Below are 16,404 nucleotides of genomic sequence, written 5' to 3'. Positions count from 1 at the left end.
GGGTTGTATATAGTATATAGTGTAGTATTAATGAGTACCTGATGTAGAAGCCTCTCTTGGGGTTGTATATAGTATATAATGCAGTATTAATGAGTACCTGATGTAGAAGCCTCTCTTGGCGTTGCTCCTCAGTGTTGTCTGACCAGAACCCATGCTGCTGTTCATCAGCTGTTCCCTCAGGTCGTGGATCTTCGCTTCGAAACGGCTGTATTCTGAACCCACACACATTAGCATATGTAGTGTGAACACACACACACACATACATTAGTTCATGTACGGTTCCTTGGCGTATGGGTGTGCAGTGTGGTGTTCAATGCTAGGTTACTGTAGTGCTGGCCTCACCCTCTGGTCTGTACTGGGCAATGATGGTGACAGTCTGGCCAGCGTTCTTCAGGGCTGCAGCAGCCTGCTCATGGGTGGCGATACGCAGGTCCACTCCATTTACCTGACACACACACACACACACACACACACACACACACACACACACACACACACACACACACACACACACACACACACACACTTATTTTGTGTGTGTGTATATGTGTGAGTGTGTGTGTGTGTGTGTGTGTGTATATGTGTGAGTGTGTGTGTGTGTGTGTGTGTGTGTGTGTGTGTGTGTGTGTGTGTGTGTGTGTGTGTGTGTGTGTGTGTGTGTGTGTGTGTGTGTGTGAGAGAGAGAGAGAAATTGATAGAGAGTGTGTGTATATAATTGTGTGCATGTGTGGGTGTGTGACTATACACATGTGAGTATGTGTGTGTGTTCAGAATATGAATACATTTGTGTGTGTGTGTGTGTTTGCGTGAGTGTCCTTACGCTGAGGATCTGGTCGCCCTTGCGCAGCTCTCCGCTGAGGTCGGCAGGCCCCCCTGCCAGGATGAAGGAGATAAAGATCCCCTCTCCATCCTCTCCTCCCACGATGTTAAAACCCAGGCCCGTAGAACCCCGGTGGATCAGCACTCTCCTAGGCTCCCTGACAGAGAGAGCAGGGAAGAGGGAGAGGGACGGGGAGTCAGGGAGAGACGAGGAGAAATGGAGGGGAAGGAGGAGACTAAAAAGAGGGAGAGATAATGTGGGGGGGAGGGGAGAAGGGTAGAGAGATATGTAAATGTGTAGTGAAATGGGGACACCGCATTTTGGGGCACAAGAAGGAGGGATGCAGAGAGAGAAAAATGGAATAATACTTGGTTAGCTCTGGGTCAGGTCTATGTCAACCAAATCCACCCCCGCCAGGAGCTTTTCAATTTCACACCAAGCCAATCATTTACGATCCACATGAGATGCCTTTCAGAAAGGGCATGGCTTGATTTGGTATATGAGTGAGCCCAGAAAGCTTTCCTCACCTGGGAAGGTCTTCATCCCCCATCAAGCTGTGCAACACCGGAGAGAAGCGACTGGGCGAGGTGGGAGTGAGAGCTTGTGGGTAATCTGATCCAAGGTAGGTGGGGCCAAGATCTGTATCCATGTGAGGGGAGTATGCTGGAGAAAAAAGACATGGACCATTAGAGCTGAGCGCACACACACACACACACACACACACACACACACACACACACACACACACACACACACACACACACACACACACACACACACACACACACACACACACACACACACACACACACACACACACACACACACACACACACACACACACACACACACACACACACACACACACACACACACACACACACACACACACACACACACACACACACACACACACACACACACACACACACACACACACATTTCCACTTACTGCTGGTGAGGTCAGGGGGGTTGTAGGAGTTCAGGTAGAGATTGTTAGGCTTGGCCACCCTGAGGTAAACCACCTCAGCTGTGTTCTTCAGGGCTCCCACTGCATCCTCATGCATCACGTCCTCCAGACACACACTGTTCACCTGAACACACAGACACACTGTTCACTTAAACACACTGTTCACTTAAACACACTGTTCACTTAAACACACTGTTCACCTAAACACACTGTTCACCTAAACACACTGTTCACCTGAACACACTGTTCACCTAAACACACTGTTCACTTAAACACACTGTTCACTTAAACACACTGTTCACCTAAACACACTGTTCACCTGAACACACTGTTCACTTAAACACACTGTTCACTTAAACACACTGTTCACCTAAACACACTGTTCACTTAAACACACTGTTCACTTAAACACACTGTTCACCTAAACACACTGTTCAACTAAACACACTGTTCACCTAAACACACTGTTCACCTAAACACACTGTTCACCTAAACACACTGTTCACCTGAACACACTGTTCACCTGAACACACTGTTCACCTAAACACACTGTTCACTTAAACACACTGTTCACTTAAACACACTGTTCACCTAAACACACTGTTCACCTAAACACACTGTTCACCTAAACACACTGTTCACTTAAACACACTGTTCACTTAAACACACTGTTCACCTAAACACACTGTTCACCTAAACACACTGTTCACCTAAACACACTGTTCACCTAAACACACTGTTCACCTGAACACACTGTTCACTTAAACACACTGTTCACTTAAACACACTGTTCACTTAAACACACTGTTCACCTAAACACACTGTTCACCTAAACACACTGTTCACCTAAACACACTGTTCACCTGAACACACTGTTCACTTAAACACACTGTTCACTTAAACACACTGTTCACTTAAACACACTGTTCACCTAAACACACTGTTCAACTAAACACACTGTTCACCTAAACACACTGTTCACCTAAACACACTGTTCACCTAAACACACTGTTCACTTAAACACACTGTTCACCTAAACACACTGTTCACCTAAACACACTGTTCACCTAAACACACTGTTCACCTAAACACACTGTTCACCTGCAGTGGTGTGTATTCATGGATGCCAAGAGAAGCCAGGCTACTCAAATATTTCACCAGTATTTGTTTTCTTTCGCTTCTGTGTCTTCATAATTTTCCATCAATTCACAAGTGGCTGAATCTCACCAGAGAAATCATCAGAGCGAGGGCAACAGCGCCCCCTCTGTCTCAGTATGTGTAGCCCATATATCTGATGCTGTCTGGACAGTGAAACAGCACCCCTCTGTCTCAGTATGTGTAGCCCATATATCTGATGCTGTCTGGACAGTGAAACAGCACCCCTCTGTCTCAGTATGTGTAGCCCATATATCTGATGCTGTCTGGACAGTGAAACAGCACCCCTCTGTCTCAGTATGTGTAGCCCATATATCTGATGCTGTCTGGATCAAAAGAGTAGAACATGTTGCTGCCGTAGCATTTGATTGATTGATGCCAGCAAGCGTTTGGCCTCCCTTGATAAAACAATTATAAAGAATTACAGACACACACTGTTCACCTAAATACAGACACACACTGTTCACCTAAATACAGACACACACTGTTCACCTAAATACAGACACACACTGTTCACCTAAATACAGACACACACTGTTCACCTAAATACACAGACACACACTGTTCACCTAAATACACAGACACACACTGTTCACCTAAATACACAGACACACACTGTTCACCTAAATACACAGACACACACTGTTCACCTGAATACACAGACACACACTGTTCACCTGAATACACAGACACACACTGATCACCTGAATACACAAACAGCAGGGGAACAAGGATCAGACACGCTGCTACACATGCTTCTAACCTGTACACCAGAGATGTTTCTAACCTGTACATCAGAGATGTTTCTAACCTGTACACCAGAGATGTTTCTAACCTGTACATCAGAGATGTTTCTAACCTGTACATCAGAGATGCTTCTAACCTGTACACCAGAGATGTTTCTAACCTGTACACCAGAGATGTTTCTAACCGGTACACCAGAGATGTTTCTAACCGGTACATCAGAGATGTTTCTAACCGGTACACCAGAGATGTTTCTAACCGGTACACCAGAGATGTTTCTAACCTGTACATCAGAGATGTTTCTAACCTGTACATCAGAGATGTTTCTAACCGGTACATCAGAGATGTTTCTAACCGGTACACCAGAGATGTTTCTAACCGGTACATCAGAGATGTTTCTAACCGGTACACCAGAGATGTTTCTAACCGGTACACCAGAGATGTTTCTAACCGGTACACCAGAGATGTTTGTGACCGGTACACCAGAGATGTTTCTAACCGGTACACCAGAGATGTTTGTGACCGGTACACCAGAGATGTTTCTAACCGGTACACCAGAGATGTTTGTGACCGGTACACCAGAGATGTTTCTAACCGGTACACCAGAGATGTTTGTGACCGGTACACCAGAGATGTTTGTGACCGGTACACCAGAGATGTTTCTAACCGGTACATCAGAGATGTTTCTAACCTGTACATCAGAGATGTTTCTAACCTGTACATCAGAGATGTTTCTAACCGGTACACCAGAGATGTTTCTAACCTGTACATCAGAGATGTTTCTAACCTGTACACCAGAGATGTTTGTGACCGGTACATCAGAGATGTTTCTAACCTGTACATCAGAGATGTTTCTAACCTGTACATCAGAGATGTTTCTAACCGGTACATCAGAGATGTTTCTAACCGGTACACCAGAGATGTTTGTGACCTGTACATCAGAGATGTTTCTAACCTGTACACCAGAGATGTTTGTGACCGGTACACCAGAGATGTTTCTAACCGGTACACCAGAGATGTTTGTGACCGGTACACCAGAGATGTTTCTAACCGGTACATCAGAGATGTTTCTAACCGGTACACCAGAGATGTTTGTGACCGGTACACCAGAGATGTTTCTAACCTGTACATCAGAGATGTTTCTAACCGGTACACCAGAGATGTTTGTGACCTGTACATCAGAGATGTTTCTAACCTGTACATCAGAGATGTTTCTAACCGGTACACCAGAGATGTTTCTAACCTGTACATCAGAGATGTTTCTAACCGGTACACCAGAGATGTTTCTAACCTGTACATCAGAGATGTTTCTAACCTGTACATCAGAGATGTTTCTAACCGGTACACCAGAGATGTTTCTAACCTGTACATCAGAGATGTTTCTAACCTGTACATCAGAGATGTTTCTAACCGGTACATCAGAAATGTTTCTAACCGGTACATCAGAGATGTTTCTAACCTGTACATCAGAGATGTTTCTAACCGGTACATCAGAGACGTTTCTAACCTGTACATCAGAGATGTTTCTAACCTGTACATCAGAGATGTTTCTAACCGGTACATCAGAAATGTTTCTAACCGGTACATCAGAGATGTTTCTAACCTGTACATCAGAGATGTTTCTAACCTGTACATCAGAGATGTTTCTAACCTGTACATCAGAGATGTTTCTAACCGGTACATCAGAGATGTTTCTAACCGGTACACCAGAGATGTTTCTAACCGGTACATCAGAGATGTTTCTAACCTGTACATCAGAGATGTTTCTAACCGGTACATCAGAGATGTTTCTAACCTGTACATCAGAGATGTTTCTAACCGGTACATCAGAAATGTTTCTAACCTGTACATCAGAGATGTTTCTAACCTGTACATCAGAGATGTTTCTAACCGGTACACCAGAGATGTTTCTAACCGGTACATCAGAGATGTTTCTAACCTGTACATCAGAGATGTTTCTAACCTGTACATCAGAGATGTTTCTAACCGGTACACCAGAGATGTTTCTAACCTGTACATCAGAGATGTTTCTAACCTGTACATCAGAGATGTTTCTAACCGGTACATCAGAAATGTTTCTAACCGGTACATCAGAGATGTTTCTAACCGGTACATCAGAAATGTTTCTAACCGGTACATCAGAGATGTTTCTAACCTGTACATCAGAGATGTTTCTAACCGGTACATCAGAGATGTTTCTAACCGGTACATCAGAGATGTTTCTAACCGGTACATCAGAAATGTTTCTAACCGGTACATCAGAGATGTTTCTAACCTGTACATCAGAGATGTTTCTAACCGGTACATCAGAGACGTTTCTAACCTGTACATCAGAGATGTTTCTAACCTGTACATCAGAGATGTTTCTAACCGGTACATCAGAAATGTTTCTAACCGGTACATCAGAGATGTTTGTGACCGGTACATCAGAGATGTTTCTAACCGGTACATCAGAGATGTTTCTAACCTGTACATCAGAGATGTTTCTAACCGGTACATCAGAAATGTTTCTAACCGGTACATCAGAGATGTTTGTGACCGGTACATCAGAGATGTTTCTAACCTGTACATCAGAGATGTTTCTAACCTGTACATCAGAGATGTTTCTAACCTGTACATCAGAGATGTTTCTAACCGGTACACCAGAGATGTTTCTAACCGGTACATCAGAGATGTTTCTAACCTGTACATCAGAGATGTTTCTAACCGGTACATCAGAGATGTTTCTAACCGGTACACCAGAGATGTTTCTAACCGGTACATCAGAGATGTTTCTAACCTGTACATCAGAGATGTTTCTAACCGGTACATCAGAGATGTTTCTAACCGGTACACCAGAGATGTTTCTAACCGGTACATCAGAGATGTTTGTGACCGGTACATCAGAGATGTTTCTAACCGGTACATCAGAGATGCAGTAAAATAGCTCCTGGTGTGCTGACAGGCATTTATAAAGCTTCCCAGTCACTGACATGTGAAAGTGATGCTTCTCTCTGAGGAGGTTTTGAATATATTCTAGATGACTGATATGATGTCATGGCTCGTTGGGAATGATTTGAAGCTATTCTACATGACTGGGAATTATTTGAAGCTATTCTACATGACTGGGAAGGATTTGAAGCTATTCTACATGACTGGGAAGGATTTGAAGCTATTCTACATGACTGGGAATGATTTGAAGCTATTCTACATGACTGGGAAGGATTTGAAGCTATTCTACATGACTGGGAAGGATTTGAAGCTATTCTACATGACTGGGAAGGATTTGAAGCTATTCTACATGAATGGGAAGGATTTGAAGCTATTCTAGATGACTGATATGATGTCATGGCTCGTTAGGACATGAAGCAGTGGACCAGGCTCCATTTGGCAGGGCCACCTACAACATTTTGTAGCTTCTGCATTGAGTCCATATTGAGTCTAACCCCACACTCAGCTGCAGTTGCTCCATGATCCAAGAGATGGCAGTAGTGCCACACAGTGCAGGCAGCAGCAGCAGCAGTGCTGAGGTTAAATAACTCGCCCATCTCACACATCTATTACGATATTAATGAAAGTAATCTTAGGCTGTGAAAAATAAAACTGTAATTTATCTAGGCTCTTAATGCACCTAAGCTACTGAAGTAGACAAAATGAGTTGGCATGTCAAAGTGTTCCTCTACTGTGTCTGTGTCTGTGTGTGTGTGTGTGTGTGTGTGTGTGTGTGTGTCTGTGTGTGTCTGTGTGTGTATCGGTGTCTGTGTGTGTGTGTGTGTATCGGTGTCGGTGTGTGTGTGTGTGTATCGGTGTCGGTGTGTGTGTGTGTGTGTGTGTGTGGGTGTGTCGGTGTGTCGGTGTGTCGGTGTGTCGGTGTGTCGGTGTGTCGGTGTGTCGGTGTGTGTGTGTGTCGGTGTGTCGGTGTGTGTGTGTGTCTGTGTGTGTGTCTGTGTGTGTGTCTGTGTGTGTGTGTGTCTGTGTCTGTGTGTGTGTGTGTGTGTGTGTGTGTGTGTGTGTGTGTGTGTGTGTGTGTGTGTGTGTGTGTGTGTGTGTGTGTGTCTGTGTCTGTGTGTGTGTGTCTGTGTGTGTGTGTGTGTGTGTGTGTCTGTGTGTGTGTATCGGTGTCGGTGTGTGTGTGTGTGTGTGTGTGTGTGTGTGTGTGTGTGTGTGTGTGTGTGTGTGTGTGTGTGTCGGTGTCGGTGTGTCGGTGTGTCGGTGTGTGTGTGTGTGTGTGTGTGTGTGTGTGTGTGTGTGTGTGTGTGTGTGTGTGTGTGTGAGGACTGACCGCCAGTATCTTATCCCCTATCTGCAGCCGCTGGTCCTTGTGAGCAGCTCCACCCTCAATGATCTTAGTGACATAGATGCTGTTGTCTCCTGGAATGTGCTGGTTACCCACTCCTCCAGCGATGCTGAAACCTAAACCTAGGGACAGGATAAGGCAGAGAGAGCGAGAGAGAGAGAGCGAGAAAGAGACAGGAACAGAGAGAGAGAGCGAGCGAAAGAGAGAGACAGAAACAGAGAGAGAGAGGGGAGAGGGAGAGAAAGAGAGAAACAAAGAGAGACAGAAACAGAGAGAGACAGAAACAGAGAGAGAGAGAGAGAGAGAGGGAGCAAGAGAGAAACAGAGAAACAGGAGGGAGAGAAAAAGAGAGGGAGAGAGAGAGCAAGAGAGAAACAGAGAAAGAGAGAGGGAGAGAAAGAGAAGGAGAGAAAGAGAAGGAGAGAGAGCATGTGAGAGAGAGACAGAGACAAACAGAGAAAGAGAGAGGGAGAGAAAGAGAAGGAGAGAAAGAGAAGGAGATAGAGCATGTGAGAGAGAGACGGAGACAAACAGAGAAAGAGAGAGGGAGAGAAAGAGAAGGAGAGAAAGAGAAGGAGATAGAGCATGTGAGAGAGAGACGGAGACAAACAGAGAAAGAGAGAGGGAGAGAAAGAGAAGGAGAGAAAGAGAAGGAGAGAGAGCATGTGAGAGAGAGACGGAGACAAACAGAGAAAGAGAGAGGGAGAGAAAGAGAAGGAGAGAGAGCATGTGAGAGAGAGACGGAGACAAACAGAGAAAGAGAGAGGGAGAGAAAGAGAAGGAGAGAAAGAGAAGGAGATAGAGCATGTGAGAGAGAGACGGAGACAAACAGAGAAAGAGAGAGGGAGAGAAAGAGAAGGAGAGAAAGAGAAGGAGATAGAGCATGTGAGAGAGAGACGGAGACAAACAGAGAAAGAGAGAGGGAGAGAAAGAGAAGGAGAGAAAGAGAAGGAGAGAGACGGAGACAAACAGAGAAAGAGAGAGGGAGAGAAAGAGAAGGAGAGAAAGAGAAGGAGATAGAGCATGTGAGAGAGAGACGGAGGTAAGATGAAAGATGTAAGATAATGTAAATGTAAATAATAACTGACACGTACACAAATATGTAAGCATACAAACAAACAGAAACCTAAACCGAGCTGTACCTTTGGGCCCTTTGATGAGTTTGATCTCTGTAACTTTCTCTGCGGCTGGTTTCCTGCGCAGCACGTAGAGGCGGACGATGGCCCCAGCCTCCTTCAGAGCTTCTACAGCCAGACTGTGGGTCACCTCCCTCACATCAACATCATTCACAAACAGGATACTGTCATTCACACTGAGAGAGAGAGAGAGACAGAGAGAGAGAGAGAGAGAGAGAGAGAGACAGAGAGACAGAGAGAAAAGAGCGAGAGAGAGGTGTATTGTTAGTGACGAGTCTGACACACAGAATAATACCCCAAAACAATGTCCCTCCTCCTCTGACATCTCTCCTCCGTTTGAGATGGCCCTGTGCACCATCATCTCTGTTACAGCATACTCTCTTGGCCCCATCCTCCTGTCCTGTGGCACGTGACCTGCTGCAGCTGGGCTGGCCTTCACTCTATCACTCTAACTACCCAGAGAGAGGAGCAGTCAGAGTCAGTTAGCCAGCCAGCCAATCAGTCAGTCAGTCAGAACCTTACAAAAAACAAGTCAAATTTGCAGTTTCACATGTGAAATCACATTTTCTCATGTGAAATATCTGTTTTCACATGTTGAGCTTAAATTTCCCAAGTGAAACCATAATTTCACAGGTATTAAATTTAGAGTTTATATGTTAACACCACATTTTCACATGTGAGGAGAATAACATGTTTTCACCTCACGTGAAAAACATTCACATGTGAAAATCACATTTGCAGCCAATTTCATATGTGAAAAACTTCCACATGCAATTGCAATTCCACATGTAAAAGTGAGATTTTCACGTGAAAGTTTTTCACATATAAAACAGCAAATTAGATTTTTAAATGTGATTGTTTTTCACAGATGAACTTGAAATTCCACATGTGAAAGTGAAAATCAGATTTGCGGTTTTACATGTAAGAAAACTACAACTGTGAAAATCTCACTTTCACATGTAGAATTGCAGATTGACATGTGGGGTTGAAATAATGTTATTCTACTCACATGTGAAAAGATGGTGTTAACATGTTTCAGTAGCAATGTTTTTAACGGTGGAATTAGTGTGACCACATCTAAGAAGCTCCAATGCAGGAAAATTGAACTATTTTGCGAGACATTCGTGGAACATTGGACAAAATAAAACAAATTGGACGGGTTAATGGATCACGTTTCAGTGGTGGCATAATTCTGCTGTACACCCAGACAAAAAATAATTACATTGAAAGCAGAACAAAATATTGCAAAGAAATCATTTTGAAATGCGAGAACAAATTAACTGCAAATGGACACATTTATTTTTTTCAGTGAAAACTTTTTTATGATAACGCGATAAAAAAAACACCTCCCTCTTTCCTGAATTGTCCCTGTCTTTGGTTGTGACCCTGGTTACGTGACCCTGGTTACGTGACCCTGGTTATGTGACCCTGGCCTTTGCTGCCTTTTTTCTACTTGCAAGTTTTGTCACATTCCTTCCAGCAACATAGCACCCTGCATCCTACGGCTGGTTAGTGTCTGAAGCTAAGCAGGGTCAGTCCTGGTCGCTTCCTGGATTGTAGAACATATGTATCTGGAAGTGGTGTAAAATAAACATTTCTAGTTTACGTGTCCGACTCTTGAAAAAACATGTTTAAAAATGTTTTTGTCCATAAGGTAGGTAGAGAGTCAGTCAGTCAGTCCACCAGCCCTATGGCTCAGTCAGTCAGTGAGTCAGCCAGTCAGTCAGCCAGTGAGTCAGTCAGTGAGTCAGCCAGTCAGTCAGCCAGTGAGTCAGTCAGTCAGTCAGTCAGTCCACCAGCCCTATGGATCAGTCAGTCAGTCAGTGAGTCAGCCAGTGAGTCAGTTAGTGAGTCAGCCAGTCAGTCAGTCAGTCAGCCAGTGAGTCAGTCAGTGAGTCAGCCAGTCAGCCAGTGAGTCAGTTAGTGAGTCAGCCAGTCAGTCAGTCAGTCAGTCCACCAGCCCTATGGATCAGTCAGTCAGTCAGTGAGTCAGCCAGTCAGTCAGTCAGTCCACCAGCTCGATCGCTCACTCAGTCAGTCAGTCCACCAGCCCTATGGATCAGTCAGTCAGTCAGTCAGCCAGTCAGTCCACCACCCCTATGGCTCAGCGTCAGCTCATTTTGAGGTCCTCAGAGTATGTTGATACATAGCAGACAAGGCTTTTCAAGCACCATAATGTGATTCACATTTTTCAAAACCTTGGTGCTCATTAATATTCAGGACATGACATTGTTATGACCTTGTCCATTACGTCACCTGCTCCTAAAGTTACATTCTGACACCTGCCTTTGCATAATCACCCACCATGAAAACACTGCTTTTTAAATACCATCTTGCTTCATTTGAGGAACACACTAAATTTACACGGCTAAATATTTACATTAGAGGCATATTTCAAAACATTTTATTGACTCTCAAACTGTCTTTTGTTACATTCAAAGCTACAGAATTTTCTATAACATTCAGAGAAATATCAACTGTATGAGTAAGGATACGTGTGATTTGGATGGTGGTAGTCCAGCCAGCCATGAGGGATGTGGTAGATCTGTAATATTCATCTCCTCTGATACCTTTTACAATCCCAAATGTGCTCTTTAAATGCCATGTTAAATTCCTTCAGTAATGGACAGGCCTGTGAGGGAGAGAGTGGGAGTCTGGACCAGCCCCTAGTCCAAGGCTGACACAGAGATGGATGGTGGAGTGTGGTACTGAGGGTCTGGGTAGGGTGAAGAGGAGGGAACAAAGGGAGGGGGGAGGACTATATTTAGGCAGCTCCTCTGTGATGGGTGGGCTCAGTGGTGAAAAGTGTCTGTCTGGCTGACTGAGTGAATGCAGCCTGTGAATGTATGTACACTGAGAGTCAAGGTTGGGATTGACAACTTGAGGGGGGTGAAGAGGTGAGGATGTCAGCTGCGTTAGGTACAGTAGTTAGTTAGTGGCGTACCTCAACCGTCCGTCCTGGGCCGCAGCTCCTCCAGGGATGATCTTGGTGATGAAGATGCTGGGGTCATCACCAACATGAGGGTTATCTGTCCCCCCAGCTATACTGAAGCCCAGGCCTGAGTTACCCTGAACACACACCATAATGTACAGTATCAAACCTGGTGACTATTACAGACCAAACTGTACTAGATGACATACATTTTAATGTGACTGTCCCTGATTGGTTGTGGGATGGTGGTATTAAGGCTTTCACACCATGTTGGCAGCATTCCAGTTATCTGTTGAAAAGACACTCACTCTTTCCAGTGTAATCTCTTCATACTCAATTTCCCCCTCTGTCCCGTTGACCTGTGAGGAAGACACAGTGCCAGCACACTTTCCGTGAGTGATTATAAAGTCTATCAAATTGGTCACAAACACATGGTTAGCGGATGTTAGCGAAATGCTTGTGCTTCTAGTTCCGACAGTGCAGTAAGTTTTTTAAACATTTATTTAACTAGGCAAGTCAGTTAAGAATTATTTAACTAGGCAAGTCAGTTATTTACAATGACGGCCTAGGAACAGTGGGTTAACTGCATTGTTCAGGGGCAGAACGACAGATTTGTACCTTGTCAGCTCGGGGATTTGAACTTGCAAACTTTCGGTTACTAGTCCAACGCTCTAACCACTAGGCTACCCTACCGCCCCAATATCTAACAAGTAATCTAACAATTCCCCAACAACTACCTAATACACACAAATCTAAAGGGGTGAATGAGAATACATATAAGTATATAAGTATATGGATGAGCGATGGCCGAGCGGCATAGGCAAGGTGCAGTAGATGGTATAAAATACAGTATATACAGTACATGTGATATGAGTAATGTAATATATGTAAACATTATTAAAGTGGCATTATTTAACATATTATGGGATGAGGATTGTGAAGGATGATGACCAATCAACCAGTGCTCTGCAGTAAATAACGATCCTTACGTAGGGGGAGCCGTCAAGTGTGTCAGTGTTCACCACCACTGGGGGAGAATTTCCCTGGAAAGGGAGAGAGGAGAGAAAATGTTAGCCCACACACACACACACACGCGCACGCACGCACGCACGCACGCACGCACGCACGCACGCACGCACACTAAATATTTAGGGCCACGGCCTTGTGTCAGATACAATATTTTTCTGTCCCGGACCCTCTTTCTGTACAGTGAGATAGTGTTTGAGTGATTCCTCAGGATAAGCAGGCATGGAGTCAGTCTGCCCTGCTCAGACTGTGGAGCCTCTCCCTCTGCAGGCAGGCAGGCCCTACAGTCACAGCCACGGCCATTTTAGAGCCTAATGATGATGACAACACCACAAACAGTCCCTGTGACATGTCCTGCCTGACACACTGACTGCTCCACACCCCAGCCACAAGGCCCCGGCCACAAGGCCCCAGCCACAAAATTCCATCCACAAGACCCCAGCCACAAGACCCCAGCCACAAGGCCCCAGCCACAAGGCCCCAGCCACAAGACCCCATCCACAAGGCCCCGGCCACAAGGCCCCAGCCACAAAATTCCATCCACAAGGCCCCAGCCACAAAATTCCATCCACAAGACCCCAGCCACAAGGCCCCAGCCACAAGGCCCCAGCCACAAGACCCCATCCACAAGGCCCCAGCCACAAAATCCCATCCACAAAATCCCATCCACAAGGCCCCAGGCACAAGACCCCAGCCACAAAATCCCATCCACAAAATCCCATCCACAAGACCCCAGCCACAAGACCCCAGCCACAAAGCCCCAGCCACAAGGCCCCAGCCACAAAATCCCAGCCACAAGGCCCCAGCCACAAAATCCCATCCACAAAATCCCAGCCACAAAATCCCATCTACAAGGCCCCAGTCACAAAATCCCAGCCACAAGGCCCCAGCCACAAGACCCCAGGCACAAGACCCCAGCAACAAAATCCCATCCACAAGGCCCCAGCCACAAGGCCCCAGCCACAAGGCCCCAGCCACAAAATTCCATCCACAAGACCCCAGGCACAAGGCCCCAGGCACAAGGCCCCAGCCACAAAATTCCATCCACAAGGCCCCAGGCACAAGACCCCAGGCACAAGACCCCAGCCACAAAATCCCATCTACAAGGCCCCAGGCACAAGACCCCAGGCACAAGACGCCAGCCACAAGACCCCAGCCACAAGACCCCAGCCACAAGACCCCAGGCACAAGACACCAGCCACAAGGCCCCAGGCACAAGGCCCCAGCCACAAGACCCCAGGCACAAGGCCCCAGGCACAAGACCCCAGCCACAAGACCCCAGGCACAAGGCCCCAGCCACAAAATTCCATCCACAAGGCCCCAGGCACAAGACCCCAGGCACAAGACCCCAGCCACAAGGCCCCAGCCACAAGGCCCCAGCCACAAGGCCCCAGCCACAAGACGCCAAGCACAAGACGCCAGCCACAAGACCCCAGCCACAAGACCCCAGCCACAAGACCCCAGCCACAAGACCCCAGCCACAAGGCCCCAGGCACAAGGCCCCAGCCACAAGACCCCAGGCACAAGGCCCCAGGCACAAGACCCCAGCCACAAGACCCCAGGCACAAGGCCCCAGCCACAAGACCCCAGCCACAAAGCCCCAGCCACAAGGCCCCAGCCACAAAATCCCAGCCACAAGGCCCCATCCACAAGGCCCCAGCCACAAGGCCCCAGCCACAAAATCCCATCCACAAAATCCCAGCCACAAGGCCCCAGCCACAAAATCCCATCCACAAAATCCCAGCCACAAAATCCCATCTACAAGGCCCCAGTCACAAAATCCCAGCCACAAGGCCCCAGCCACAAGACCCCAGGCACAAGACCCCAGCAACAAAATCCCATCCACAAGGCCCCAGCCACAAGGCCCCAGCCACAAGGCCCCAGCCACAAAATTCCATAAACAAGACCCCAGGCACAAGGCCCCAGGCACAAGGCCCCAGCCACAAAATTCCATCCACAAGGCCCCAGACACAAGACCCCAGGCACAAGACGCCAGCCACAAGACCCCAGCCACAAGACCCCAGCCACAAGACCCCAGGCACAAGACACCAGCCACAAGGCCCCAGACACAAGGCCCCAGCCACAAGACCCCAGGCACAAGGCCCCAGGCACAAGACCCCAGCCACAAGACCCCAGGCACAAGGCCCCAGGCACAAGGCCCCAGCCACAAAATTCCATCCACAAGGCCCCAGGCACAAGACCCCAGGCACAAGACCCCAGCCACAAGGCCCCAGCCACAAGGCCCCAGCCACAAGACGCCAAGCACAAGACGCCAGCCACAAGACCCCAGCCACAAGACCCCAGCCACAAGACCCCAGCCACAAGACCCCAGCCACAAGGCCCCAGGCACAAGGCCCCAGCCACAAGACCCCAGGCACAAGGCCCCAGGCACAAGACCCCAGCCACAAGACCCCAGGCACAAGGCCCCAGCCACAAGACCCTGACATTGCATCTCTTTCCTGTGAGTCAACGTTATCTAGCAAAGCCCTGGATCAGTGTCCCATTGACAACATTCTGTGACATGCTTCTATGAATACATTCAGGGTTTGTAGTCATTTCATAACACCATCATGAAAGGCAACATTGAGGCAACATCTAACAGAGATGCTAGCTTTCAAGGCAATCCGTGTGGTTCCTCTCGCTCCGAGTTCTACAAAGCCTCCGGATGCATGCTGTATCACTGATGACCTGTGAGAAGTGCAGAGCAGAGCAGAGCAGAGCAGACCAGAGCAGAGCAGACCAGAGCAGACCAGAGCAGAGCAGACCAGAGCAGACCAGAGCAGACCAGAGCAGAGCAGAGCAGACCAGAGCAGAGCAGACCAGAGCAGACCAGAGCAGATCAGACCAGACCAGACCAGAGCAGATCAGACCAGACCAGAGCAGAGTCCATCTGAAAGCTGAGACCAATGGGCAGGACATCTATTTTCAGCAGACTAGATGTCATTAATCAGGGAGCTGCTAATTTTACATTTTTAAAATGTTTATTTCACCTATATTTAACCAGGTAGGCCAGTTGAGAACAAGTTCTCATTTACAACTGCGACCTGGCCAAGATAAAGCAAAGCAGTTCGACACATACAACAACACAACATTTGACAAGACAACAAGTCAATGACATGCCAGGCCTATTGGCATTAGGATGGTGTAGGATTGTCCTGTACAGTGACAGAGACTACTCTGTCTGGTGGGGATTTTACTTCCATCTCTCTATATCTCGGTCTCTCTTTCTCGCTTTTGAACTCCCTTCATCCCTTTCAGCCCTCTCCCCTCACTGCTCCTCTCTCCAAAATAATGACTGTTGCATCTCCCCATCTGATGTCAGAAGAGGGGATGCAGCATGCTGTA

General features: G+C 46.9%; 1 protein-coding gene across 8 annotated transcripts in view; it reads right to left on the bottom strand.

Annotated features, from left to right (window-relative positions):
* The window catches only part of LOC139552578 (disks large homolog 4-like), a 139,881-nt gene that overhangs the window by 12,455 nt on the left and 111,022 nt on the right, over nucleotides 1-16,404 (bottom strand). For 5 of the 8 annotated variants that reach the window (XM_071364447.1, XM_071364446.1, XM_071364443.1 and 2 more), the window contains 10 exons: nucleotides 13,023-13,076; nucleotides 12,342-12,392; nucleotides 12,046-12,170; nucleotides 9,108-9,277; nucleotides 7,951-8,087; nucleotides 1,773-1,914; nucleotides 1,348-1,483; nucleotides 821-1,055; nucleotides 343-445; nucleotides 98-212 (listed from right to left, as the gene is read on the bottom strand). In XM_071364447.1, coding sequence (XP_071220548.1) covers nucleotides 98-212; nucleotides 343-445; nucleotides 821-1,055; nucleotides 1,348-1,483; nucleotides 1,773-1,914; nucleotides 7,951-8,087; nucleotides 9,108-9,277; nucleotides 12,046-12,170; nucleotides 12,342-12,392; nucleotides 13,023-13,076 — 1,268 coding nt within the window. The remainder of the gene's footprint in view (nucleotides 1-97; nucleotides 213-342; nucleotides 446-820; nucleotides 1,056-1,347; nucleotides 1,484-1,772; nucleotides 1,915-7,950; nucleotides 8,088-9,107; nucleotides 9,278-12,045; nucleotides 12,171-12,341; nucleotides 12,393-13,022; nucleotides 13,077-16,404) is intronic. The other 3 variants (XM_071364448.1, XM_071364445.1, XM_071364450.1) reach the window with 1 other exon arrangement.

This window comes from Salvelinus alpinus, chromosome 24 (genome assembly GCF_045679555.1).
Source record: "Salvelinus alpinus chromosome 24, SLU_Salpinus.1, whole genome shotgun sequence".
In the NCBI taxonomy this organism is placed as follows: Eukaryota; Metazoa; Chordata; class Actinopteri; order Salmoniformes; family Salmonidae; genus Salvelinus; species Salvelinus alpinus.
Note: the sequence above shows the minus strand (reverse complement) of the source record. Positions and strands in the feature narration are given on the sequence as shown.